Source organism: Thamnophis elegans, chromosome 15 (assembly GCF_009769535.1).
Source record: "Thamnophis elegans isolate rThaEle1 chromosome 15, rThaEle1.pri, whole genome shotgun sequence".
NCBI lineage: Eukaryota > Metazoa > Chordata > Lepidosauria > Squamata > Colubridae > Thamnophis > Thamnophis elegans.
In genome coordinates this window covers 10,152,686-10,178,493 of record NC_045555.1, presented here as the reverse complement: position 1 = coordinate 10,178,493, position 25,808 = coordinate 10,152,686, and the positions used below count along the sequence as shown (strand labels likewise).

The window sequence follows — 25,808 nt, the reverse complement described above, 5'->3', positions numbered from 1 at the left end:
GGTCGATAAAGGGGCCATTGGTGGTTTGAGGAGGAGGGGGTTGCAGAGATGCGAGGATATATATATATATATATATATATATATATATATATATATATATATATATATATATATATATATATATATATATATATATATATATATATATATATATATATATATATGGATATGGTCTGAGTGCAGCCACGAAGCCGTGTTTCTCGGCCTTAGCGGCTATAAAACGTGTGGACTTCAATTCCCATAATTCCTCAACGAGGCTTACCGTATTTTTCAGAGTATAAGACACACCTTTTTCCCTCAAAAAAGAGGGTGAAAATCTGGGTGTGTCTTATACACTGAATACAGCATGTTCGGCCACCCAAAACCTTGCTCCCTTTGCAAAAATGGACATGGAGAGCCTTTGGGAGGCTTATAGGGTGCTCCTGGGGGCTGGGGAGGGCAGAAATGAGCGGAAAACGGGCCGATTTTGCTCTGTTTTGGGCCCCCAGGCGCACTCTACAAGCCTCCCGAAGCTCTGCATGCCCATCCTTTTTTTGTATGTGTGCAAAAAACGAGGCGTGCAGAAGGTTTGGGAGGCCTGCAGAGTGCAAAAACTTTTTAATTTTTTTTTAAAAAACCTCTTCAAAATCACAGTGCGTCTTATACTCCGGCGCGTCTCATAGTCCGAAAAATATGGTAATCTGGGAGTTGAAGTCCGCACGTTTTACAGCAGTGAGAAAACATTTCTCACGGCAAGGTGAGATTTCTTTCCCCTGTGTCAGTTCACCCGGAATATGGTTCCCAGAAGCTAAATGCCTACTGAGATTCTCTGTTATCCAACTCACGTTGTCCCAAAGGTGCTTTTTTTTTTACTTCAGGAGGCAACTGGATTTTCTTGGTTTTTCTTTTGAAGACGTTTTGCTTCTCCTCCAAAACGCTTCTTCAGTTCTGACTGGATGAGGATGGGGAAGGATTGATACTCCTTGCAGACAGCTGGTCATTTGCATCTTTCTAGAGGGCCGTTGAGGCCACTTGGAGGTTTGTCTTTGTCCTCGGAGTCACCTGAGTGGGGCTAAGAGGTGTGGAGCCTTGGAACTGTTGAAAGGGCTGGGTTGTAGAAGGCTGCACACCCATTGGCACCACTCAGGGGATTCTGAGGACACAGAGAAACCTCCAAGTGGCCTCAACGGCTCTCTAAAAGGATGCAAACAGCCAGCTCTCTCCAAGGAGTTTACTTCCTTCCATTCCCCACCTTCATCCAGTCAGAGTGGAAGAAGCTTTTTGGATGAGAAGCGAAACATCTTCAGAGAAAAAGATGTTCCCTCTCACTATAATCTTCCTTCCTTCTTTTTCCTTCCTTCCTTTCCTTTTCTTTCCTTCCCTCTTCATTGTCTGTTCTTCCCCTCTTTCCTTCTTTTTCCTTTCCTTCCTTCCTGCCTCCTTTCCTTCTTTTTCCTTCCCTCTTCATTCTCTGTTCTTCCTCCTTCCCCTTTCCTTCTTTCCTTCTTTTTCCTTCCCTCTTCATTCTCTGTTCTCTTCCTTCCCCTCTTTCCTTCCTTCCTTTCCTTTTTTCCTTCCCTCTTCATTCTCTGTTCTTCCTCCTTCCCCTCCTTTTTCCTTCCTTCCTTCCTGCCTCCTTTCCTTCTTTTTCTTTCCCTCTTCATTCTCTGTTCTCTTCCTTCCCCTCTTTCCTTCCTTCCTTTCCTTCCTTTCCTTTTTTTCCTTCCCTCTTCATTCTCTGTTCTTCCTCCTTCCCCTCCTTCTATTTTCTTCCTTCCTTCCTGCCTCCTTTCCTTCTTTTTCCTTCCCTCTTCATTCTCTGTTCTTCTTCCTTCCCCCCTTCCTTTTCCCTGCCTTGCCCTCTTCCCATATTTCCCTTTTCCCTTTCTGTCCTGTCCCTTCTTGGATGCTCAAAAGGCAAAAAGGGGAAACATTTTTCCTTTTGTTTTGTTTTTAGTTTGCTTTGATAGCCCTCTGCCAGCAAAAACAGGGCTGGGCGCATGGAAGGGTGCGTGGCCCTTCCCAGCTCCATTTTCGCTTCCGGAGGCACCACAGGCTGGTCCTTTGCTGTTTCCAAGCTGGCCCCGTAGGCCAGATCTAAGCACCTCGGTGTGTGTGTGTGTGTGCGAGTTTGACACCCCTGATTTACCGCATCACAAGAGGAGTGTCCAAGCAGGGGGCTTGGCAGCAGAAATGACAGGGGGTGGGGGGTGTCTCACATTGCAGATTTTGTGAGTTGTTGGCCTCTAGAAGTGCCTCTTGCTCCCCAAACAGAGTCCAGGGCCAAATGGCTCCTTTATTCTCTTCTCCCCCCCACCCCACCGCATTAATTCTGAGGATTGTGGTTCTGCTGCTAAACCTTGATTGATTTCCTGGCCATCTGCTTTCCTTGCCGCCCTCCGAGCTCCCGGCTGGCATCGGAAGATCAGAGGCGCATTTGGGGACTTTAGACAAGATTTTTTTTTAATTAACGCTCCAGTCTTGCTAAAAATTAAAAGAGCAGAGGGCGGGAGAATTGTCGCTAGCGGCAGATTGCCTGGTAAAACAGAGGATGAGGATCAGGAAATCGGGAGACTCAAACCCCTTTTGGCGTTTCAGGATAATGTCATAAAAATATCCCGATTAAAAAAAAAAGGGGGGGGGGAAACCACAATCAACCACAAGCAATAAATCTTACTTTAAGATCAGAGGTTTATTGTTTCATGAGCAATTTAGAACATGAATAGCCCAACATAGCATTACCTACATTAACAACTTATTGCAATGAGGTCCAACTACATAGCTGAATCCAGCAGGGATTACTGTATTTTTCGGACTATAAGACGCACCGGAGTATAAGACGCACCAAGATTTTGAAGAGGCAAATTAAAAAAAAAAGTTTTTGCACTCTGCAGACCTCCAAAAAAGGCCTGTTTTTTTGTCAGAAAAAGGGCATGAATAGCCTTCCAGAGACTTGTAGAGTGCTCCTGGAGGGGGGGGGGGGCAAATATGAGCAAAAAACGACCTGATTTTTGCAAAAATAGCCTTGTTTTTTGTAAAAAAAAATGGCCGTGCATAGCCTTTAGGAGGCTTATAGAGTGCTCCTGAGGGCTGGAGGGGAGGGCAAAATTGAGCAAAAAACTGCCCATTTTTCGCTCATTTTTGCCCTCCCCAGCCCCCAGGAGCACTCTGGAAGCTTCCTAAAGCCTATGCACGGCTATTTTGGCGAAGGGGGCGGGGTTTTGGGAGGCCAAAAATACTGTATTCACTGTATCAAACACGCCCAGATTTTCATCCTCTTTTTTGAGTGAAAAAGGTGCGTCTTAAACTCCGAAAAATACGACAGCTACATCCAGTGGCCCTGAACTCTTCCCAAGACATTCTTTTTATACTTTTCTGCACGCACTTCACAGCTTGCTTCCTTTTTCTGTCTTACTGACCGTCACTCTGTGCAAACCCCCGTGTACATTTGAAGTTCTCAGACATTGGTTACTTTCGGTTCTTCGTTTCCCACTGTCTCCTTATATATCCGTACAAACTTTGCAGAAAATGCAGATACAAGTCAGGACGTTAGAAATATTAGTCTGGTACATTTTGCAATTACGTTAATTTAAAAGTTTAAAACTTTGGTTCAGTGAAGCCGGCAAGCTCACTCCTAGGCCTTATTACCTGCAACTTTCCAATTGATATTTTCATCCCCTCGCAATAAGTACCTTATTTTCCCCAAAATAAGGCAAGGTCTTATTTTCCTTTGACCCCGCGAAATAAGCGCTTGGCCTTATTTTCAGGGGGAGGGTCTTATTATTTTGGAGGTGCAGGAGGCCCCTTAACTTCAGCCCATGGAGCAGCTGATCCAGAGAGGGCCGGAAGCTCTGTCTCTGTTTCTGGCACACTCTTGCCAGCCTTAGCGTCACTGGGCTGCCACTCTTTTTGCGGCCGCCACTAAGCGAAGGAGCGCTGGAGCGCCTTCGCTTAGAGAGAGAGTGTGTGTGTGTGTGTGTGTGTGTGTGTGGAGCCTGGGCTGTCCATCAGCTCTCAGGTGGCTGATGAGGAAGAGGAGGAACAGCTGGGTCCAGTGCCTGATACGCAGAAGGCAGAGGAGAGGAGAGCAGTGGAAATCTATGGGCCAGTCCTTGGGACGGAAGTGCCACAACTGCTAGTGAAGCCCCACCCTACTCTGGGGATAAAAGGCAGGGGGCGGAGATGAATAGATGTGGCAGACAACTATTCACCTCCCTGCCGGACAGACTTGTTAGCCTGCGGTGAGAGATAAACTTTTTGCCGGGGCTGCCGTCTCTCCTAATAAAGGGATCTTTGCGTTCACTTCAGAGGATTTGTCGTGGTTGGGGAGCTGGGTCAGAACAGTCTGCTTCAGCCTGTGAGGGGGGGTCTGACCCTCGGTTTTGGCTTCCCTTGCAGGTCAATGGCCACCTGGACTACATGAAGCAAATGGACGGCATCCTGAAGGCCGTGGGGCTCAAAACAAGACAGCAAGAACAAGGGGGCCTCCTTGGGATTCTTACCCCCAGCGAGGAGGAGAAACAGGGGATGCCTCCCGATGGCGCAGCCTCTGTGGGGCCCAGTGGGCTGGGCAGGCCTGACGTGGATGGAGCCAAGGAAGGGGAAGGCCTCAACGGCCATGAAGACTCCTGGTGCTGGGAGCCAGTCTCCGCTCCTGGGCAGGAATGTGAGGTTTCTCCAGCCAGGGTTTCTAAAGAGGAACAGCCTCATGAAATCCTCTCCCCATCCTCCTCCTCCTCTCCCTCTTGATATCGCCCAAATCTTCTCTGCGGACCTCGGGGTGCCCGGACACCCAGAGGAAATGCATTTTGCACGGACGGAGCCGTTCCGAAGGACTGTGTCTTTTTTCTCCTGTGCCTTAGTCTCAGACAAGCGGGGAACCTCAGAAATGCTGGCGTCAGAGTCAGCAAGCCCCTCTCCGCTCTTTTTCTCCGACGCCTGGTATCCTGCCCCCGAACGTGGAGGTGTTCTGACCTGGGCTTCCCAAAAGCACGAAGCCGACTCCTCATCCCGAGAAAACCCCTTTTATTTAAGTTAAAGGGAATCCCTCTCCAGCAAAGTCCCGACCAACAGTCTTTCATGAGATTTCACAACTACAGACCTTGATCAGGCTTGGAGAGCTGCCAGGCCGATATCTTCTAAACTCCACGCTGTAGCAGCAATTACTTGGCAAGTACTCAGGGATGGATCTCCACACGAATGAAGTGAACTCATTGTCTCCTGCAAACTCGCCTCCCCTTTCGCTCCTCTTTATTCCCTCTGGGAGGGACCCTTCACTGTCCACCTATGGCTTTACTCCCGAGTCGACCCCTGTTCTTTAGCTGTTCCCTTCGTCTGGCAGCTCTGCGCATGTGCACACTGGGAACAGGCTCCAGATGTTCTTCTGCGTCACTGATCTCCGACTCTGAAGGCAGCTGATAACTGTCAGACGGCTCTGGCCCCCTCTCTGCCTCCGACACAGAGCCCTCATCTGAGCCTTCCCCAGACTCCAGGACTGGCCCATCTTCCTCCCCAACCTCCTCACTGTCCAACTTTGCTGCCAGCTCCACAGGGCCGATGGCGGGCCACAACAGGAGGTTTTGTTTATTCCCTCTGGGAGGGGCCATTCACCGTCCGTTGGCTGCGTCAAAAGTGGGCACTCCATAAACCTCGGCTCTACAAGTCCCTGACTACAGCTCCCATTGTCCACTGGCAGCAGGAGTGGCTTTGTAGTCCAATCATGTCTGGGGGGGGAGGGAGTGAATCTCGGAATGCCCCCCTCCCTCCCCCCCACAACATAGAGCATGCTTTTTTCCTTCCCTTAAAAAAAAGGTTAGCAAGTTAAAATCATGTTAAGAAAAGCTGTTTTGATCACTCCCTGAGCCAGGCGGCAAGGAAGGGGGGGAAAATCTCTCTGGATTTAGGAGTCTTTGGATCCCCTCCTAAGCCTGGGAAGCAGAGCAAAGGGAGGGTAGCCTGCTTCTGAAAGGAGAGGCTCTATTGCGCGCATACAGATGCACCCGGCAGGAAAAAGCCTCTTTCAGAATTCACCAACTGCCCCATATAAAAATGTAGATGCCCTCCGGTCGTATCCTGCCACTGATGTGAATGGCTGGCTAGTATGTCACCCATTTGAAAGATCTGGTTTTTTTTTGGTTTTTTTTAACAAGTCTTTTTTATTTCCATTTCATTCTATACAATCACATGTTTACTGTGCATAACCGAGGCATATAACATTGGGTAATAAACACAGCCCTCACTTTTATAGAAAATGCCCCCTACAATACAAACCCAATATACCGCCTTAGCCCACCATACACCCTCTTTCAACCCCCTCCAACTTTCATTCTTCCTTCTCTCCTACCCCTCTACACCTACTTCCCCTCCCCCTCTATCTAACCCTAACCCTATCACTCCCTCTCTTAATCCATTCCCTCCCTTCCTTCTCCTCCTCCTCTCTCTCACCCTCTCCACCCTCCTTCTTCTTTCATTCAGCTCCTCCCTTTGGTATACTTCTATTACCTTCCAATATATTCAGTTTGTTCTGTTTTGACACTAGCATTAAAAAGCCACAGTATACAAGTGCAATCGTGCTTTAAAATTTAACACATATTATATTTCCCCCCTCCCCCTAGATCCCCACCTCCCTTCCCTCCCTCTGTTGTTTTAAGGCGACTACCTTTAAGTAGTAATAATAATGACTCACCTTGGATCTCTCTGCCAGTTGCCATGGCTGTTAGTGACCACAAGAGGGCAGGCTCCCTAGCCTTCCCCCGCCACCCTGCTTTTGGGAGACAATATTCATTTGTCATTTTTATCTTTCCTACGATTTCGTTTCTTAGCGCTTGGATGTTCTTCTGCGTCTTCATCCAAGCAGAGAGGGAAAAAATAAGCGGCCTGGGAAAGGGCAGACTCAGCTGGCCTTTGCTGTCAGGTTAAATTCAATTTGTACTTTCTATATCTTCTTCCCTTTAAAAAAAACCCAACATTTCATTAGGTCCCTTGGGTGCTGCTCAGAGCAGAGAGGGCCCTGGTGGCAGTAGCAGAAGCAATAATCATAAGCCAAATAGGGCATTTTTCTTGCAATTCGGCGCTCCCTGCAGCATTTGGCTGCGCTGGCTATTTTCGGAAGCCCGAGAGAAACGGAGCAAAGATGAAGAGACAACAGGCGGGCATAAATAGAGACAAATCTCTTTATTTTGACATTTTTTTCAATCAGTACTGGTGGAAGAAATGTCCTTCTGGGTTCAGCTCCAAGTGGAGGAACAGACACAAGGAACAGGGAGGCTGCTTGGAAAGATGGTTTTAATGGGGAACACATTGGCTTGAAGTCCTGGGGGGAAAGGTGATCACATGCTTCCAGGTGTTGGGGGGGGAGAAGAAAAGAGAAAGAAGAGGGTGGCTGGATTGTTTATACTCTGTTCAGCCCCACCCCTATGTTTCCTGTTCCTGTGTTGGGAAATGTATTCTGATTGGTTGTCAGACTCCTATGGGGCCAACTCTCTAAGCTGTGTTTTGAGTCCCAAGTTTGGTCGAGTTCCCAGATGCCACGTGGTGAGTTTCTATAGAAGGCTAATCCTACCTTTGCTATGTAGAGTAAACTAGCTGTGGGGCCCCTAACGGACTATTGAGAAAGGCGGGGGCTATGAAAAGTGAGTCGTGTTTCCTGCCTAAAAACATGTTTCTCCATTTCTGATCCAGGGAAATATAATATTCTGCGTTTTCAATATTTCCCAGGATAATTCATTTTTCATAGGAGGGGTGGGTGCTAATTTCCTACAGTACAAAAGGCAACCAAGCTAAAAGGGGAGAGATTGAGAAATTGACCCCACTTTGCCCTATGCAAACCCCAATTCTTTTCCAGCTAAGCCCATGCGAACAAACACACTTGGGAGGTGTGTTGAGGTCACAAGCTGGACTCAAACTTGCTTGGGGTTCAGTAGTTGAACAGGAGTTAAATTTCCACCCACCGCTCTCTAAAACCTTAGTAAGGCCACACCTAAAAGTACTGCATCCAGTTTTGGTCACCCACGCTATAAAAAAAAATGTTGAGACCAGAGGTGAAATCTATTTTTTTTAACTACCAGGTCTGTGGGCGTGGCTTGGTGGGGGGTCATGTGACTGGGTGGGTGTGGCTATGCAGTCATGTAACAGGAGAGAGAAACAATGTCCTGCTGGAGCAGGGTTGGACTAGATGACCTCCAGGTCCCTTCCTGGATTATCCTCTGAAGCTGCTTCTAGTGCCCAGGTTTGTCGTCTTTCCCTTCCTCTCCTTTTTCCCTCCCTCCCTTTATTCTTTCTTTTCTTTCTCTCAGCACCCCCACCCCCTCCCATTTTTGGCCTAGCAAGGAAGCCTGCTATGAGCAAAAATGGACACGACACACCACAGCGTTTCCAGAGTACCTGTAGAAAATAAAAAAGTTCTGAAGCTCAGCTGTGCGACATGCGATCGTTGGGAGGTTTTTTGAAAGCTTTTTCTAGTATTTTTTTGCTACCGGTTCTGTGAACCAGCCCGAACCTTTAGCATTTCACTCCTGGTTGACACTCCAGAAAAAAGTGCAGAGAAGAGCAACAAAGAGAATTAGGGGACTGGAGGCTAAAATATATGAAGAACAGTTGCAGGAACTGGGCATGGCTAGTTTAGAGAAGAGAAGGATCAAGGGGGACAGGATAGCATCTTCCAATATTTGAGGGGCTGCCCCAGAGAGGAAGTGGTCAAGCTATTATCCAAGGCACCTGAAGGCCAGAGAAGGAACAATGGGTGGAAACTGACCAAGGAGAGATTCAACCTAGAAATAAGGAGGAACTTTCTGACAGTGAGACCAATCAATCGATGGAACTGAAGTTTCCTTCAGAAATTGTGGGAGCTTCATCCCTGGAGGCTTTCAAGAAGAGACTGGACTGCCATCTGTCAGAAATGGTGTAGGGTCTCCTGTTTGGGGGGGGGGTGGACTAGATGACCCACAAGGTGCCTTCCAACTCTTGTTAATCTGTACCTGAACTGGCCTATAATAACATCCACAACTGTGAGAGTGAGCAATGCCACCCCGATTCCTTCCACGCTGCAGTCAGATGCAGCTCAGAGAGGCAGGCTGAAGATAATCTCTTGAGTTGCCGTGGGCGAATAAGTGGCAATATAAACTCAATAAATAAATAAATGTATACATAAATAGGCTGCTGTGGCTTGTAAAAAATGCAGAAAGCTGACCAAGAGCTGTGAAGGGTGAGGAGGGTGGGCCGGTGGTCCTTTCATGTTAGAAACAGCATGTAATAAATGTAATAAATCCCTCAAATCTGGCAATATTGTACCTTGTTGGGATTTCAGATGTATAATCCCAGGAGGCCAGGATTAAGCAGTGCACAGATGATGCAATCACAGATTATTCTGGTTTGTTTGTCGCTAACCCCGGTTTGGGGAAAAAACAAAGGGAAACTTTTCTGTTGGGTGCTGCGCGCAAGGTGTAAAATGGGGTTCTGGTTTGGGGAAAACGGCAGAGGGGGACGGCTGGGGCAACAAGTGGCCAGTCTGTAGGTCGGAGAGGGGATGAGAACATTGGAGCGGGTGCAACTCCAGCCAGGGCAGGCTCCCGTTGTGGTTCCCTCTTAAACACTCATGGGTACACACACGTTTCCTTGGCAGTGTGTTCTGACTCAGGCTTCCTTAACAAGCAAGAAGTGGAGTCTTGGTCCCGGCAAAACCCCTTTTATTTACACAACTGTGAATTCCTTTCATTCACAGTCCACAAGCCTTTCAAAGGAATATTTATCAACATGGACCTTATCTCACTTGGCGAGCTGCCAGATAATTAGTTACCAAACACAGGGCAAGGCAAAACTTGGCACAGCGTCTCTTATAGTCACAAACAGAATTTCCACTCTTGAAACGACCGAAAGAACATATTGTTTCCCTGTTCACCCCTCATTTGTTTCCTCTGGGAGGGGCCAATCACCTCCCAAGGTGTGGCTTTACTCCCAAGTCAACATTATTTTCTTAGCTGTTCTTGTCTTCTGGCAGCTCTGCGTAGGCGTACACTGGGAACAGGCTCCAGCTGTTCTTCTGCCTCGCTGCTTTCTAGCTCCCTCTCTACCTCCGACGCAGAGCCCGCGTCTATCCTCAGCCCCCAGGAGTGGCCCATGTTCCTCCCCAGCCTCCTCGCTGTCGGACTTTGCTGTCAGCTCTGCCGGCTGCCAGCAGGCCACAACAGTGTGTTCTGCAACCACATACAAAGTGTGTGTGTGAGGGGGGGGGGAATTACGCTAGAAGGCAACCAAGCTGAGAGGCTGGCAGACAGAGAAAAAAATCCACCGTATTTTTCAGACTATAAGACGCACCTTTTTCCCTCAAAAAAGAGGCTGAAAATCTGGGTGTGTCTTATACACTGAATACAGCATTTTTTGCCTCCCCCAAGCCCCGCCCCTTCACCAAAATGGCTGTGCATAGCCTTTAGGAGGCTTCCAGAGTGCTCCTGGGGGCCGGGGAGGGCAGAAATGAGCAAAAAAACGGCCACTTTTTGCTCAATTTTGCCCCCCAGGAGCACTCTATAAATCTCCTAAAGGCTATGCATGCCCCCCCTTTTTTTTGAGAAAAAAAATGGGCATGTTTTCATGAAAAATGGGCCGTTTTTGGGAGGTCTGCAGAGTGCAAAACAGGGTTTTTTTTTAAATTTGCCTCTTCAAAATCTTGGTGCGTCTTATACTCCGGTGCATCTTATACTCTGAAAAAATGCAGTAAGTTCTGAGGAGGGAGAAGATGAAAGGAAGGACATTTGTGGGTTTGGAGATTGACCCTTGACCAGTGGCATTGTCTTGCCCCCATCCCCAGCACAGGTCAGAAACAACCGATCAACCTGGAGCTGACCAGGGGCAGCGCTCAGTCTGAGGGCGTGTTCAGATAGATGAGGTTCAACTTTGGCTCCGTCCGCTCGGCGTCGGAAAGGTGAACCGAGTTGGCCCGTGTAGCTGGGAGGAAGCCGAGCGACTGGCTGCTGTGGTCGTTGCCGTGGACGATGGAATCGGCCGAGTCCGTTTCCCCTGGCAGAGTCAGGGCGTTCCTGAGGGAAACCCCTGGCCGGGGGCCGCTGTTGGAATTCCTGAGGGAGAGCGAGACCCGGCTGGGCCTGCGTTCCCACGCGCGGGGGCAGCAGGGCAAGTACTTGGCCATGGCCCTCTTGAAGTCCCGCATGAAGAGCGGGTAGATGATGGGGTTCATGGTGCTGTTGCAGTAGCCCAGCCAGGTCAGGAGGTCGAAAAAATCTTCCGAAATGCAGTTGCAGACCGCCTGGAGGAAAGCGAGAAGAAGACGGCCATTTGAGGAGAAGCGAAAGGAATGACAGAATAAGAGAAGCTGCCGCTTTTTTGCAAATATAGGTAGTCCTCGACATACGATCAAAATTTATGCTGCTAATCGAGACAGTCGTTAAGTGAGGCTTGCTCCATTTTAGGACCTTCCTGGCCTCAGTTGTTAGCAATAGCACTTAGACTTATATATATACCACTTCACAGTGCTTTTACAGCCCTCTCTAAGTGTCACAATCTCTTGCCCCCAGCAATCTGGGTCCTCAGTTTATCCACCTCGGAAGGATGGAAGGCTGAGACAATCCTGAGCCAGCCAGGCAGGATCGAACTGTTGGCAGTGGGCAGAGTTAGCTGCATTCTAACTAGTGGGAGGGAGGAACAGATGGAAGGAAGGAAGGAAGGAAGGAAGGAAGGAAGAGCAATAGACTTATATACTGCTTCACAGTGCTTTACAGCCCTCTCTAAGCGGTTACAGAGTCAGTCTCTTGCCCCCCAACAATCTGAGTCCTCATTTTACCCACCTTGGCAGGACAGAAGGCTGAGTCAACCTTGAGCCTGGTGAGATTCAAACTGCCAAATTGCAGTCAGCCGGCAGTCAGCAGAAGTAGCCTGCAGTACTGCACTGTAACCACTATGCCACCGCAGCTCTTGTAAGTGTTAAGTGAATCACTGCAGTTAGTAAAACTGTTGTTAAATGAATCTGGCTTCCCCACTCTCAGAAGGCCACAGAACGGCCTCAGGACCCACAATCCACCGTCGGAAGTATGAGTCGGTTGCCAAGCATCTGAATTTTGATCACGTGACCATGGGGATGCTACAATGGTCGTTAAGCGTGAAGAAAGGATGCCACTTTTTTCCCCGTGCTCTTGTAACTTTGAACGGTCATTAAATGAACTGTCGTAAGTCGAGGACCATCTGTGAATCTATTAGGGTTTGGAACAGACAAGGACAATTGTCTTCCTGAACTGCTTTTTCTAACAATGCATTGCTTCTAGAGCAGTGTTTCTCAACCTTGGCGACTTTTAAGTCCTGTGGACTTCAACTCCCAGAATCCTCCAGTCAGCACTGGCTGGGGAATTCTGGGAGTTGAAGTCCAGAGGACTTAAAAATTGCCAGGGTTGAGAAACACTGTTCTAGAGAATTGTTTTTTTTTTAAAAGCCTCATCCTTTTGTTCACCTTTAGTTGATGCAAAAGGATTTATATACATTTGGAACGAGAGTAAAAGGAATAAAAATATCCAGAGCCACGTGAGGATTTAAATTCGAATCTTCAGGATCACAAGAAGATGCCCAGGTGTTCCAAAGGTGCTTTTTCAGGAGGCAAATTGTCTTTTCTTTGAAGATGTTTCTCTCCTCATCCAAGAAGCTTCTTCTGGAAATCCATTCCAGAGGGAAAAAAATTGGAGACTTCAGGAACCATTTGCACCACTCAGGTGACCTTGAGGACACGGACAAACCTCCAAGGGGCCTCAATGGACAAACCTCCAAGGGGCCTCAATGGACAAACCTCCAAGGGGCCTCAATGGACAAACCTCCAAGGGGCCTCAATGGACAAATCTCCAAGGGGCCTCAACGACTCTCTAAAAGGATGCAAATGACCAGCTGTCTGCAAGGAGGATCAATCCTTCCGTCTCCCACTATCCTGTCAGAGCTGAAGAAGCTTCTTGGATGTGAAGCGAAACGTCTTCAAAAGAAAAAAAAGAAAAAAGTCCAGTTGCCTCCTGGGAAAAAAAAGCACCTTTGGGATAACTGGGACCTGGATGACTTGAGAATCTCTACAGACTAGAAATGGGAGATAACTGGAGCTGAGAGGGCTCCCAATTTCCCTTCTGCCACATATCTATCTGCTACCTACCTACCTATCTATCTATCTATCTATCTATCTATCTATCTACCTACCTACCTACCTACCTACCTACCTACCTACCTACCTACCTATCGTCTATATATTGATCGATATCATATCTATCTATCCCTCCATCCCTCCCTCCATCCATCCATCCATCTATCTACCTATCCATCTACTGTCTCTATATTGATCGATATCATATCTATTTATCTATCTATATCGATATCATATCTATTTATCTATGTATCTATCTATCTATCAACTGTCTATATCTATCTATTTATGTATCCATCCATCTATCTATTGTCTATATATTGATCAATATCATATCTATTTATCCAGCCAGCCAGCCCTCCGTCCATTTATCTGTATCTATTTATCTATCTCTATCTATCTCTCTATCTCTCTACATCTATCTATCTATCTCTCTATCTCTATCTATCTCTCTCTATCTCTATCTATCTATCTATCTATCTATCTATCTATCTATCTATCTGTATATATTTATCTATCTCTAACTCTATCTATCTATATCCATTTATCTATCTATCTATCTATCTATCTATCTATCTATCTATCTATCTATCTATCTATCTATCTATATCTCTCTATCTATTTATCTATCTATCTCTATCTATTTATCTCTCTCTATATCTATCTATCTATCTATCTATCTCTATCTATCTATCTATCTATCTATCTATCTCTATCTATCTATCTATCATCTATCTATCTATCTATCTATCTATCTATCTATCTATCTATCTATCTATCTATCTATCTATCTATCTATCTAGTTATCTATCTATATCTATCTATCATCTATCTATCTATCTATCTATCTATCTATCTATCTATCTATCTATCTATCTATCTATCTATCTATCTATCTATCTATCTATCATCTATCTATCTACTGTCACCTTTGGGACAACCATGACCTTGACAACAGAGAATCTCTACAGACAAGAAGTGGGAGATAACTGGAGCTGAGCGGGCTCCCAATTTCCCTTCTGCCATATACCCCACATATAAACACACACACCCCAGGTTCCCTATCGTCTCTCTGCCCCCTCGCAAACCTTCCCTTCAGGGAAGAATTTACCTCCAGAGTGCTTACCTGAGCCATGTTGCAGACAAAGAAAGGTAGCCAAGCCACAAAGAACATGCCCAGAAGGATGCCAAGGGTCAAGCTGGCCTTGAGTGCCCGTCGGCTGTGCTTGTTGGCAATCTTACGATTGTTACTCACCCCGCTTCCTTGGCCTTGGTCTCGAGGAACCTGTGAAGAACCCCCAAAACAGAAGGAAGTCAAGAAAGGCTTGGAAAAGGAGCATGCTCAGATGCCCAAAACTGGGACTCTGCGAAGGGGCTGGTGATGCCAGGGTGGTGCCCAGCTACTGCAAATGGGGGGGGGGAGCAAGGATGCAGCCCAGGGATGAAATCCAGCAGGTTATGACAGGTTCTGGAGAACCGGTAGCAGAAATTTTGAGTAGTTCAGAGAACCGGTGGCGGAAAGTTTGAGTAGTTCAGAGAACCGGCAAATGCCACCTCTGGCTGGTCCCAGAGTGGGATGGAAATGGAGATTTTGCAGTATCCTTCCCTTTCCACCTTTCCTTGCAAACTCAGGTGGTGAGTTTCCCGGCTCGAGGGGCACTGAGCCACCAAGGACCAACCTGGCTTTGGAGCTTAGCGTGTGGACAGCCGATATTTTGTGGGGCAGGGGATTCCTTGCAAAGAAGACCCCCCACTGAGCTAGAGAGAGGAAGGTAAGAGGGGTGAATAGATACAGTAGATGTGAGAGTAGATAGATGGGATAGATAAATCATAAAAGATAAATTGATATAGATGTAAGAGAAGAGAGAGGATAGGGATGATAGATAAAAGACAGAGATGAGGATGATAGAAAATGATAAAGAGATGATAGATAAGACATGTAGAATTGGACAGGTGTAAAATATAGGATAGAGAAAGATATGATAGATAAAAGACAGGTGTAGATTAGATGGATAGATGGTAGGTAGTTGGGAGGAAAGTGAAGGGATCAAGCAGGCAGGTAGCCTGGCTGGACTCTTCAGGTAAACTAATCCAAACCACATGATGCTTGAGAGAAAGGGGGGGAGGGAGGGAGGGAAGGAAGGAGAGAGAGAGAGAGGGAGGGAAGGAGAGAGAGAGAGATCTGATCTATCTACCTGATCTATCATATATGTGTGTGTGTGTGTGTGTGTTTATTTGTGCTGATAAATAAATAAAGGGAGACTAGTATAGATCTATTTCAAGCTATTTAGCTCTCATCAGCTAGCCATACCCTTACTGGGATTCGAACTTGTGCTGTATTGCATCTTAGGCAAACATCTTAGCCATTAAGCCACAGGTCTCCTCCTTATCTTATCCTTATATATAATCTATCATCTATCTATCTATCATCTATCTATCTATCTATCTATCTATCTATCTATCTATCTATCTATATGATCTTATCTATCTATCATCTATCTATCATCTATCTATCATTTATCTATCATCTATCTATCATTTATCTATCATCTATCTATCATCTATCTATCATCTATCTATCTGATCTATCTAATCTATCTATCTGATCTATCTATCTATCTATCCACCTGCCCATCCATCCATCCATCCACCTATCATCTATATCCATCCATCCATCCATCCATCCATCCATCCATCCATCCATCCATCCATCCATCCATCCATCCATCTACCTACCTATCATCTGTCTATATATCACTCGATATATCAGATATCATCTCTCCCCCCCCTCCCTCCCTATCTGGAAATATTACCCCCTCCCACCTCCGGGGGCTTTTTTTGCCTCCTTTCGGTCAGCCGAGCCCATCCCTCGCGGCCCCTCCGGGCGACCTTTCCACCTTCCCAAGCTCGCTCAAGTCTGGCCAGCCGGGCGCGCGCCCTGCGCCTTCAAAGGTCCGGCCTGGCGCCCTTCAGCCCGGTCGCCCTCCGGCTAGGGAAGGGGAGGCGAGAGCGCAGGCCGGGCAGCTTCGGGACCCCTGAGAGCCCCCTCCCCCCTCCAGAAGGAAGCCCGGGAGGGGGGGAAGGGGAGGGGGTCTGAGGGGAGGCCTCGCCCACCCTCTGGGCTGAGGCCGCGGCAGCCTTTTTCCGCTCTCAGGGCTTCTTTTGCTCCCCAGTTGCCGACATGGGGGCGGCCGGGCTGAGGAAGGAGGAGGCAATGTCCATTTTGAGTTCTTTTCCTTTGGCTTTTGCTGAATTGGGAGGGGGTGCCTCTTTTGCCCCCCTTCAGGGAACTAGTTTAATGAAAAGAAGGACTAGGGGAGACATGATAGCAGTCTTCCAATATCTCAGGGGATGCCCCAAAGAAGAGGGAGTCAAGCTATTCTCCAAAGCACCTGAGGGTAGAACAAGAAGCAATGGGTGGAAACTAATCCAGGAGAGAAGCAACCTAGAACTGAGGAGAAATTTCCTGACAGTGAGAGCAATTAATCAGTGGAACAGGATTTGCCTCCAGAAGTTGTGAATGCTCCAACACTGGAGGTTTGTAAGAAGATGTTGGATAGCTGTTTGTCTGAAACGGTATAGGGTTTCCTGCCTAGGCAGGGGGTTGGACTAGAAGACCTCCAAGGTCCCTTCCAACTCTGCTATTGTATTGTATTGTATTGTTTTGCATTGTATTGTATTGTATTGAACCTCCCCCCCTCCCACTTTTCTGCCACCCATTTTTACCCAGCTCAGGCAAACTTGGCTTTTTTTTTCCAAATCTTGTTTCCAAATCTAGGAAGCATCTCCAGTTCATTTCAATCCCCCTCCAATCCCCCCAAATGAGGTGCTTTCTCCCCCTTTTTCCCCCTTGGCCTGGGAGAGTGGTGGGGGCAAGGATCCCCTCCTCCGCCAATGGAACACAAGAGGGAAATCTTCTTTGCTTCTTCTTGAATTTATTTCCTTTTTTAATGTTGGTAAAAGAATGCCCAGCCTTGGAGCGTTTTCGACAACACATTTTTAGTCCCACCAGCATATTCCCACCCCGCCAGCAAATCAAATTGTAATTTTCTACCTTGCAACAAACTCGGCTTCGTTGAAGAAAGCTCACCATTCTGATTTCTCACCTAGCTTTCTATGGTTTCTAAATCCCTCCCCCCCAATATTAGAATTCGTTTATTAGAATAGAATAGAGAATAGAATCGAATAGAACAGAATATAGAATAGAATAGGAAAAGAACACAACATAGAATAGAATAGAATAAAATAGAATGTAGAATAGAACAGGAATAGAACACAACATAGAACAGAATAGAATATAGAATAGAACAGAATAGAATATAGAATAGAACAGAATATAGAATAGAACAATATAGAATAGAACAGAATATAGAATAGAATATAAAATAGAAGAGATTATAGAGTAGAATAGAATAGAACAGAATATAGAATAGAATAGAGAGTAGAATAGAATAGAACAACAGAATATAATATAAAACAGAACAGAATATAGAATAGAATAGAATAGAATTCTTTATGGACCATGTGTGACTGGACACACAAGGAATTTGTCTTTGGTTCTTTTTATTAGCTTTTTATAATATGGTGTATATATCTGGATGCATTTAAAAGGTTATTTTTATGGTTTTATACGCTGCCCATGGCACAAGGCGGGGCAGGCATGTAAATCTGATAAATAAAATCTTTCCTGAGTCTGCTAGGGTTTTTCCAAGTTCGTATGTTAAAAATAAGCAAGCAGCAGATTGCTGTAAAAAGCTGCATGCATCAGACTTCAATTTATCAAAAAAGAAATAATTTAAGACATTTATTTGCTTCCTCACCCCTACTGATAACTTGGAAAATTGGAGTCAGTTTCTCTATTTTTCTCAAAAAAAGGGGGGGTGGGGGGGAATTCCAAGCCAAAAATCAGCAAATGGTTATTTGCATTGACTAAGAACGAGGGGAAGTAAGATTCCTAAAAAACCCCATCTTAGCATTTAAATGCAATTACAATTATGTTCCATTTTCTTCTTCCGCCGGCTATGGAGTCAATTAGAGGCAATTATTGCCAAGTTAAATTACTCGGCGCTTATGATCCTTTTTACTGCCACCTCAAATTAGAAATGAGGTCTAATTCTAAAAAAATATATATCTTAATTTCTAAAATTCTAAGAAAGGCAGGCATCGCTCTTGACATGCATTAGATCCAGGAATTGCAAGAATAGAATTTAAATGTTGAAAGATTTGAACTATTTCCACCTTTGGTTGAATTTGTATAAATTATTGATTAACTTATTAGTTAGAGAGCAATAGGGCACCATATTAATGGCTGTGCTATTCCATTTCCCCCTCAACTCTTCTAATAGATGTTTCCCTATCTTGCAATAGTTATTTGGAAATTGACACGAGTTTGCAGTTAAATATAACAGAATAACAGAGTTGGAAGGGATTTTGGAGGTCTTCTAGTCCAACCCCCTGCTTAGGTTGGAAATCCTATGCCACTTCAGACAAATGGTCATCCAACATCTTCTTACAAACATCCAGTGTTGGAGCATTCACAACTTCTGGAGGCAAGTTGTTCCACAGATTAATTGTTCTAACTGTCAGGAAATTTCTCCTTAGTTCTAAGTTGCTTCTCTCCTTGATTAGTTTCCACCCATTGCTTCTTGTCCTGCCCTCGGGTGCTTTGGAGAATAGCTTGACTCCCTCTTCTTTGTGGCAGCCCCTGAGATATTGGAAGACTGCTATCATGTCTCCTCTAGTCCTTCTTTTCATTAAACTAGACTTACCCAGTTCCTGCAACTGTTCTTCCTGTGTTTTAGCCTCCAGGCCCCTAATCCTCTTTGTTGCTCTTCTCTGCACTCTTTCTAGAGTCTCCACATCTTTTCTACATGGTGGCGACCAAAACTGGATGCCGTATTACAAGTGTGGCCTTACCAAGGCCTTATAAAGTGGTATTAATACATCCTAATATAATATACCTAACATACCTAAAAGAATTCCAGTACTTTTCTAGTTCTCCCTCTACATCCTGGTTTACATATGGGACTGAACCATGGTTTAATCCTCATTCAATAAGCCCTACTTAGGTAAGATCACATGTGCTATAAACTCTGGTTTATAAACCACCATGCTGAATTCCAAATGCTAAACCAATGACATTAAGGCTTAATGGAGTAAGACAAATTAACCTGTCAAATCCAAAGTTCATTAGATCTTATTTTGTGTAAACAATGGAGGAATTATAGTCTAAATCTTCTGGGTTAAATAGGCAGATTTTTAATTTATTTCTTTAAGCACTGGATAGTGGTTGAGAAGTTCCTATTTTTTAAAATGTACTTCTTTTTTTCGGTGTGTGTGTGTGTGTGGAATGAATAGGCTTGTGTGCCTTAAAGATTTGGACATCAGACCTGGAAATAAAAAGAGTTTAAAACTACCGAAATAACATAAGAACCTGCTGGAAAATGTTGTCATTGGAAGAGAAACGGCAGAGAAATGGTAAGTTATAATTAATTACCTTTGAAGTATTTATACCTTTTTCATCTTAGATGCTCTCAAAGGCAGTACGGTTAGACTGCATGTTAGTGTTATGCCACCCAGCCCCCCCCCCCCGTGTGAAGTTAGCTTTTGCCCGCGCCCCCCCCCGCCCCCATGAGGACTAGAAACTTAGTCCGGTGTTTTGTTTTCAGCCCTTCATAATTTAGAAGGGAGATTTTTGGCAAGCCGGATTCCTTTTTTCCGGATTTATGCTGTGCCGCAGCCCCGGTGTCTTTGCCTTCTTAACAAGCTGCTTGGTGACTAAACGATATTAGCTAATTACGTTTCATTTGCTGAGGAACATTTTTCTTTTTCTCTCCCCCCCTCCCTCCCTCCCCCTCACAGGGAGAGCTCCAGAGTCTTCCCATGCCAAGAGAAAAATAAGATTATGTTATTCATCCAAGCCGGCTCCAGTGGCTCACTCTCCTTCCAAGGCAAAAATCCTGCTGGCGTATTTAATTTCCCACCAGCTTAAGTGCCTACTGAACTCTGCAAAAAAAAAGATTTAATTAGATTATATTTTCCCCCCCAGAAAGACTCAGTTGAGCTTCCCAAAAGCCAAAGGACTGCCAGGGACCCTTCTAAGCCTGGTCTCTGGAGTTCTTCTCTTCCGCCAGGGTTAGAAGAGGGGCAGGAGGTGGTCTTGATGGCTGCCCATCAACCCCGTGAGACCTTTCCTGGGGAGGCCTGTTCGAGAGGGTCTCTGTGGTGATGCTTGGCATTGTGCTGGTTGGCAGGGAGGGGAGGATGGGGCTTGTAGCCAGGCCAGGAGTGGGTTGCTGCCGGTGTCACTGCCAATTCAGCTTATGCTCCCCGCACATTGCTTATACATGCGCAATTGCCTGTTAATTGTTCTGCGAATGCGCGGGACATTATAAAATGAGTGACAAAAATATATGCCGGCAACGGCATGGGCGATTGGGGAACCGGTTCGGGGGTATGGCCAGCCAGCTGTCCCTACTGGTTTGGCGACCCAGTTCCAATGTCCACTACCAGTTCACCCGAACTGGTGCGAACTGGTAGCAACCCACCTCTGAGTCAAGCATGCATGGAAAATGCCAAGGATAGTGTTGTAGCCTGCCAATGGCCAATGGAGCTGGCAGCAGATTCGGACAGTGAGGAGGTTGGGGAGGAAGATGGGCCAGTCCTGGAGTCTGGGGAAGGCTCGGACGAGGGCTCCGTGTCGCAGGCAGAGAGGGGGCCAGGCCCATCTGACAGTTATCAGCTGCCTTCGGGGTCCGACATCAGTGGGGCAGAGGAACAGCTGGAGCCTGTTCCCAGTGGGCAGAATTGCCAGACGAAGGGAACAGCTAAAGAACAGAGGTCGATTTGGGAGTAAGGCCACAGGTGGATGGTGAATGGCCCCTCCCATAGGGAATAAAAGAGGAGCGACAGGGGAGTGGAGTTTGCAGGAGACAATTCGTTCATTCCTGCATCCTTGCCAAGTATTGCGGCGTCTGAAAGATCTCGGCCTGGCCACTCTCCAAGCTTGACAAAGGTCGGTAATTGTGAACTATCTTGAAAGACTCTGGGAAGAGGAAAGACTTTGCCGGAGAGGAATTCAGTGTCAATTAAATAAAAGGGACGAGGACTCGGCTTCGTGCTGCTGGGGAAGCCTCGGTCAGAACAAATAGGCTAAAATCCAATTTTTCTTGGTGTAAATTGGATTCTTGGGAATGGCAGAATCCTTGAGACATGGCAAGCCGCTCCTGACCTCAAATTTGGTACCTTCTCTAGCTGGGTGCAGCTGTGGGCATTAGTTCGAGAATCTGGGAATTGCCTTAATGATGCCCCATCTGCCTACATTGCCTACAAAACTCCTTTTCATCCATTTTTACAGTGAACGGACACTTTTCCTTGGTGGGTTTGCCACACCAGATATCAAAGCAGTTGCCCTCTCTTGCACCGTCTCCCCACCACCCCTTATGACGGGCAGGTAGACTGGCCCTTGACGGGGAGGCTGTGCGCCCAACTAGGACCCAACTTCAATTCTTAATGTAGCTTTAATTCCTTGGCTGCGTCGGGGAAGCAATTAAAAGTCACTCTGTGCTTCCTCCCGAGCTGAGCAGTTGCTCCCTGCCTACTCACACATGGTACAGGTTGGTGGGTGGATTAATGGGGGGGGGGGGAGGAAAACAGGGCTGGCGCTGATTATTTTTCCCCTCTTCTTCCAAGGAACAGTTCATCTCCACCTCTGCTCATGTTATTTTGAGAATTGCAGATATTGTGCGGAGGACAAGAGAGTGAAAGGGGGCCAGACAAGAGGACAAGGCCATCAATACACCACAATACTAGAGTTGGAAGGAACCTTGGAGGTCTTCTAGTCCAACCCCCTGCCTAGGCAGGAAACCCTATACCGTTTCAGACAAATGGCTGTCCAACATCTTCTTAAAGACTTCCAGCGTTGGGGCATTCACAACCTCTGGAGGCAAATCCTGTTCCACTGATTCATTGTTCTCGCTGTCAGGAAATTTCTCCTTAGTTCTAAGTTGCTTCTCTCCTTGATTAGTTTCCACCCATTGCTTCTTGTCCTGCCCTCAGGTGCCTTGGAGAATAGCTTGACTCCCTCTTCTTTGTGGCAGCCCCTGAGATATTGGAACTCTGCTATCATGTCTCCCCTAGTCCTTCTTTTCATTAAACTAGATATACCCAGTTCCTGCAACCGTTCCTCATATGTTTTAGTCTCCAGTCTCCTAATAATCTTGGTTGCTCTTCTCTGCACTCTTTCTGGAGTCTCCACATCTTTTCTACATTGTGGCGACCTAAACTGAATGCAGTTTCAAATCGGCCCCTTCCCCGAACTCTAATTTTGGAGTTAGACCCCTTTTAAATATGGATTTTGAGCTGCAAAGATCTGAGGCTTCCTTCTGATTGCCAAGGAGGGAAAAATATGGAGGAACTAAGCAGTCCCCCCCCCATCAAGGCTTTAGCAGTTCTGTAATTATCAGTGAAATGGAGCTTCTCTAGACAGGGCAGGCTATCTTAAGACCAGCGTTTTGGAAATTTCAATTCCATTTTGGGAGGCATGAGCCTGATAGCATGCATGGTCTCGGTGGCTGAGCTTGTCATCTTCGGATAAGGAACTATAAATCCAGAAAGAGTTTAGAAACTGGACTTTATTCAAGATGGACCAAGTGTCACTCAATCGTGATCTACTGAATTGGAGGCCAAATGTTCTCACATCATACTGCTTCCCTCTTGTGGCCACCCAGAGATTTGCGCTTCTGTCTTAAAAAAAGGATATAAAACGGCTTTATGCATTTCCAAGCTCAATCACGTCAATGCAAAGAAGTTATAGTCAATACCTTGTCTGCAGGCTGGGCGTTTTCCCAGAGAAGCATCTGATTTTTAGAAATTAGGGGTCCATGCCTTGACTTCTCCCTAACCTTTTCCATCTAACTCGGGGGAGGGTGTTACTGTCTCTTCCAAAATAGATGCAGTCTCTTTCTTCAGCACACCTGGGATGCTTAATTTGTGGAGGGGCCACAGCTGGCAGCCCCCACCCCCAAGTTTTCCCTTGGGGAGAAGCCGATCACTCTGTGTCTTTAGCATCAGAGGCTCTGCTGGACCTGTCTTTAGACCAAGGTTTTTAGAGAGTTGGAGGGGATCTTGTAGATCATCTAGTCCAACCCCCCACCCAAGCAAGGGACCATACACCATTTCTGACAAATGGCAGTCCAGTTTCTTCTTGAAAGCTTCCTGTGACGAAGCTCCCACAACTTCCGAAGGCAACTTTTCTTCCATGGGTTGATTGTTCTCCCTGTCAGGAAATTCCTCCTTATTTCTAGGTTGAATCTCTCCTTGTTCAGTTTCCATCCATCATTCCTTCTCTGGCCTTCAGGTGCTTTGGAAAATAGCTTGACCCCCTCCTCCTCTCTGTGGCAGCCCTTCAAATATTGGAAGGCTGCTATCCTGTCTCCCCTGGCCCTTCTCTTCACTAGACTAGCCATGCAAAGTTCCTGCAACCGTTCATCGTATGTTTTAGTCTCCAGTCTCCTAATCATCCTTGTTGCTTTTCTCTGCTCTTTCCAGAGTCTCAACACGAAGCAGGAGGGAGTCACACGGGGGGTATCCCACTCTCTGATACATTGCATTGCACTAATAGCAGGGCTTAATTAGAAGGTGAGACTCATTCCCAGAACGCGGACTCACGCGGAGTCCAGTGGCTTTCCACGGGTGCAGTAGAAATTGGATGCGCAAGCTGTTGAACTTGGGACGAAAGCAGTGGCTTCCAAATTAATACAACCACCCCATCTCTTAAGAAAAGTTTTGTTTGCAACCCTTGTTAAAAGTTGCACGAAAATTCCATTTTTCATTTTCTCCTCCTCCTCCTCCTCCTCCTCCTCCTCCTTCTTCTTCTTTTTTGCCCAGTTCTCCTTCAATTCAGTGCGTGACAAACTGCTTTCAGCTCTCTATTTTCCTTAAAACGAGGAGCAAACCTTGTTTAAATGCTCATTTAGTCAAGACTTTGCGTCGCAGTTCCGTTTGTTTATAACCTGCACCTGGAGCAGCTTGCTCTCCCCAATCCAAAATACACCATTAGAGAAATTTGAAAATTTGTTGAAAATGGGGGGGGGGGACAGAAACCTTTTGGGGAGCAGGATGAAAACTCTTTTGGAGGCAGAGGGACAGACACGGGCCCGGAGTTCAATCTAATTTTCTGTGGCCTCTGCAGTGCTAGCAAGGGAAGGAAGATTTGGGAACTACCACTGTCTCTCTGAGCATGGGCAGAGTTAATTCATCCCTCTGGAGTGTGTTAACCCCCCCCCAGGACAACGGTCATTAAACCAGCCCATTTCCCCACCTGGGAATTTACCTGTTGTGTTTGTTCGCCGAGGGGCTTGTTGTTGGTGAGAGATGCCACCTGGAGGGCCTGTTTCCGGGCAGCCAGCAGGATCCGGCAGTAGGTGAACAAGATGGCCACCGAGGGGAGGAAGAAGGTCAGGCCGGACGCGATGAGGGCGTAAGGCAAGCTGACCAGCAGACGGCACTGCTCCTCTTCCAGCTGCAGGGTGGCGTTGAGCGGGTGGCGGTCAAAGTCCATCTTGTGCCAGCCCATTTTGATGGGCAGGAAAGACACCAAGGCCGCCAGCGTCCAGGTGGCCAGGATGAGCCAGAAGGCCCGGCTGGAAGTCATTCGCAGCTTGTACTTGAGCGGGGAGATGATGAGCAGGTAGCGGTCCAGGCTGATGACGCACAGGTTGAGGATGGAGGCGCTGGTGCACATGACGTCGAAGGAGAACCAGACGGAGCAGAAGGCGCCGTCCAGGACCCAGCGCCCGTAGAGCTGGTTCAGCATGGCCGGGGGCATGACCACCAGGCCCACCATCAGGTCGGAGAGGAAGAGAGACACCAGGAAGAAGTTGGAGGTGTTGCGCAGGAAGCGCTGGCTGAAGATGAGGAGGATGAGGGCCAAGTTGCCAACCATGGTCAGCAGGATGACGAAGCAGAGGAAGGCGGCCGTCCAGGCACTGCCACGCAGCCGAGCATCCTGCCCGATCAGGCTGGCGTTGAGGCTGCCTGCCTGCCCGTCCATGGGGGGGAGTGGCGCCCTTGGCATAGGGAGGACCGGACGCCGGGCTGAGACACCGGGCTGAGTGCTCTCTCTCTCTTTCTTTTCTCTCTCTCTCTCTTTTCTCTCTCTCTCTCCCTCTCTCGCGCTTTCACTCTTCCTTGCTAGGAATCTGGGGGTCCCCCTTCTCTCCAGTCGTTGGGGTATCCCCACCAGCTGCCCTGACCCTCATCCTGGGCGGCTGGCAGCCCTTCCCCATCTCCTACCTGTAGCGTGTCAGGTTCTCTTTAGAGGAGATTAACAAACGAGGAGGAAAGCGAAGCAGCAGCCGTGAGCCTCCCCTGCCTGCCTTGCTCGGCTGGCAACGGTGGCGAGTGCCTCTCCCCTTCCCCTTCTGGAGGAGCACCGAGACCTCCCCGGAGACGCAGAGCAGGGGATCGTTCTCGGTTGGCGGTGGAGAGCCGAGCAGCTGGTTCGTGCTGGAGAAGGAACGGAGAGTCAATCTGGACCTTTCAGCTGACTGCCGCTTGCTCGCTTGCTCACTCGGGAACAGTTTGGAAGGGCGAAAACGCTGGGGGGTGGAGGGGTGGGTGGAGGGTGGGAATGCTTTGGAGGAGTTGAATCTCGGGGCCCTGGGCTCTGCCCATTCACGGATGCCGGTTGGGGAGCGGTGGCAAAGGAATC

General features: G+C 47.1%; 2 protein-coding genes across 2 annotated transcripts in view; one reads left to right on the top strand and one right to left on the bottom strand.

Annotated features, from left to right (window-relative positions):
• TMCO4 (transmembrane and coiled-coil domains 4) overlaps nt 1-5,020 on the top strand; it is a 32,509-nt gene extending 27,489 nt beyond the window's left edge. Inside the window, exon 15 of the mRNA XM_032231488.1 lies at nt 4,378-5,020. Coding sequence (XP_032087379.1) covers nt 4,378-4,728 — 351 coding nt within the window. The 3' untranslated portion in view covers nt 4,729-5,020. The remainder of the gene's footprint in view (nt 1-4,377) is intronic.
• A 5,808-nt stretch (nt 5,021-10,828) lies between these two features.
• HTR6 (5-hydroxytryptamine receptor 6) lies at nt 10,829-25,148 on the bottom strand. Its single transcript, XM_032232214.1, has 3 exons — nt 24,429-25,148; nt 14,223-14,381; nt 10,829-11,236 (listed from the first exon to the last, which is right to left on the bottom strand). Exons 1-3 carry the CDS (start codon nt 25,146-25,148, stop codon nt 10,829-10,831), a joined length of 1,287 nt encoding a protein of 428 aa, XP_032088105.1.
• Nucleotides 25,149-25,808: the final 660 nt, after the last annotated feature.

What these genes read in the sequence shown, in the direction of transcription:
- HTR6 (XM_032232214.1), bottom strand. Translation starts at nt 25,148, where the DNA reads ATGGACGGGCAGGCAGGCAGCCTCAACGCCAGCCTGATCGGGCAGGAT. An exon ending in TCGGCGAACAAACACAACAG is followed by an intron (nt 14,382 to 24,428) that starts GTAAATTCCCAG and finishes GGTTCTTCACAG; the next exon opens with GTTCCTCGAGACCAAGGCCA. An exon ending in TTGTCTGCAACATGGCTCAG is followed by an intron (nt 11,237 to 14,222) that starts GTAAGCACTCTG and finishes GCTTTCCTCCAG; the next exon opens with GCGGTCTGCAACTGCATTTC.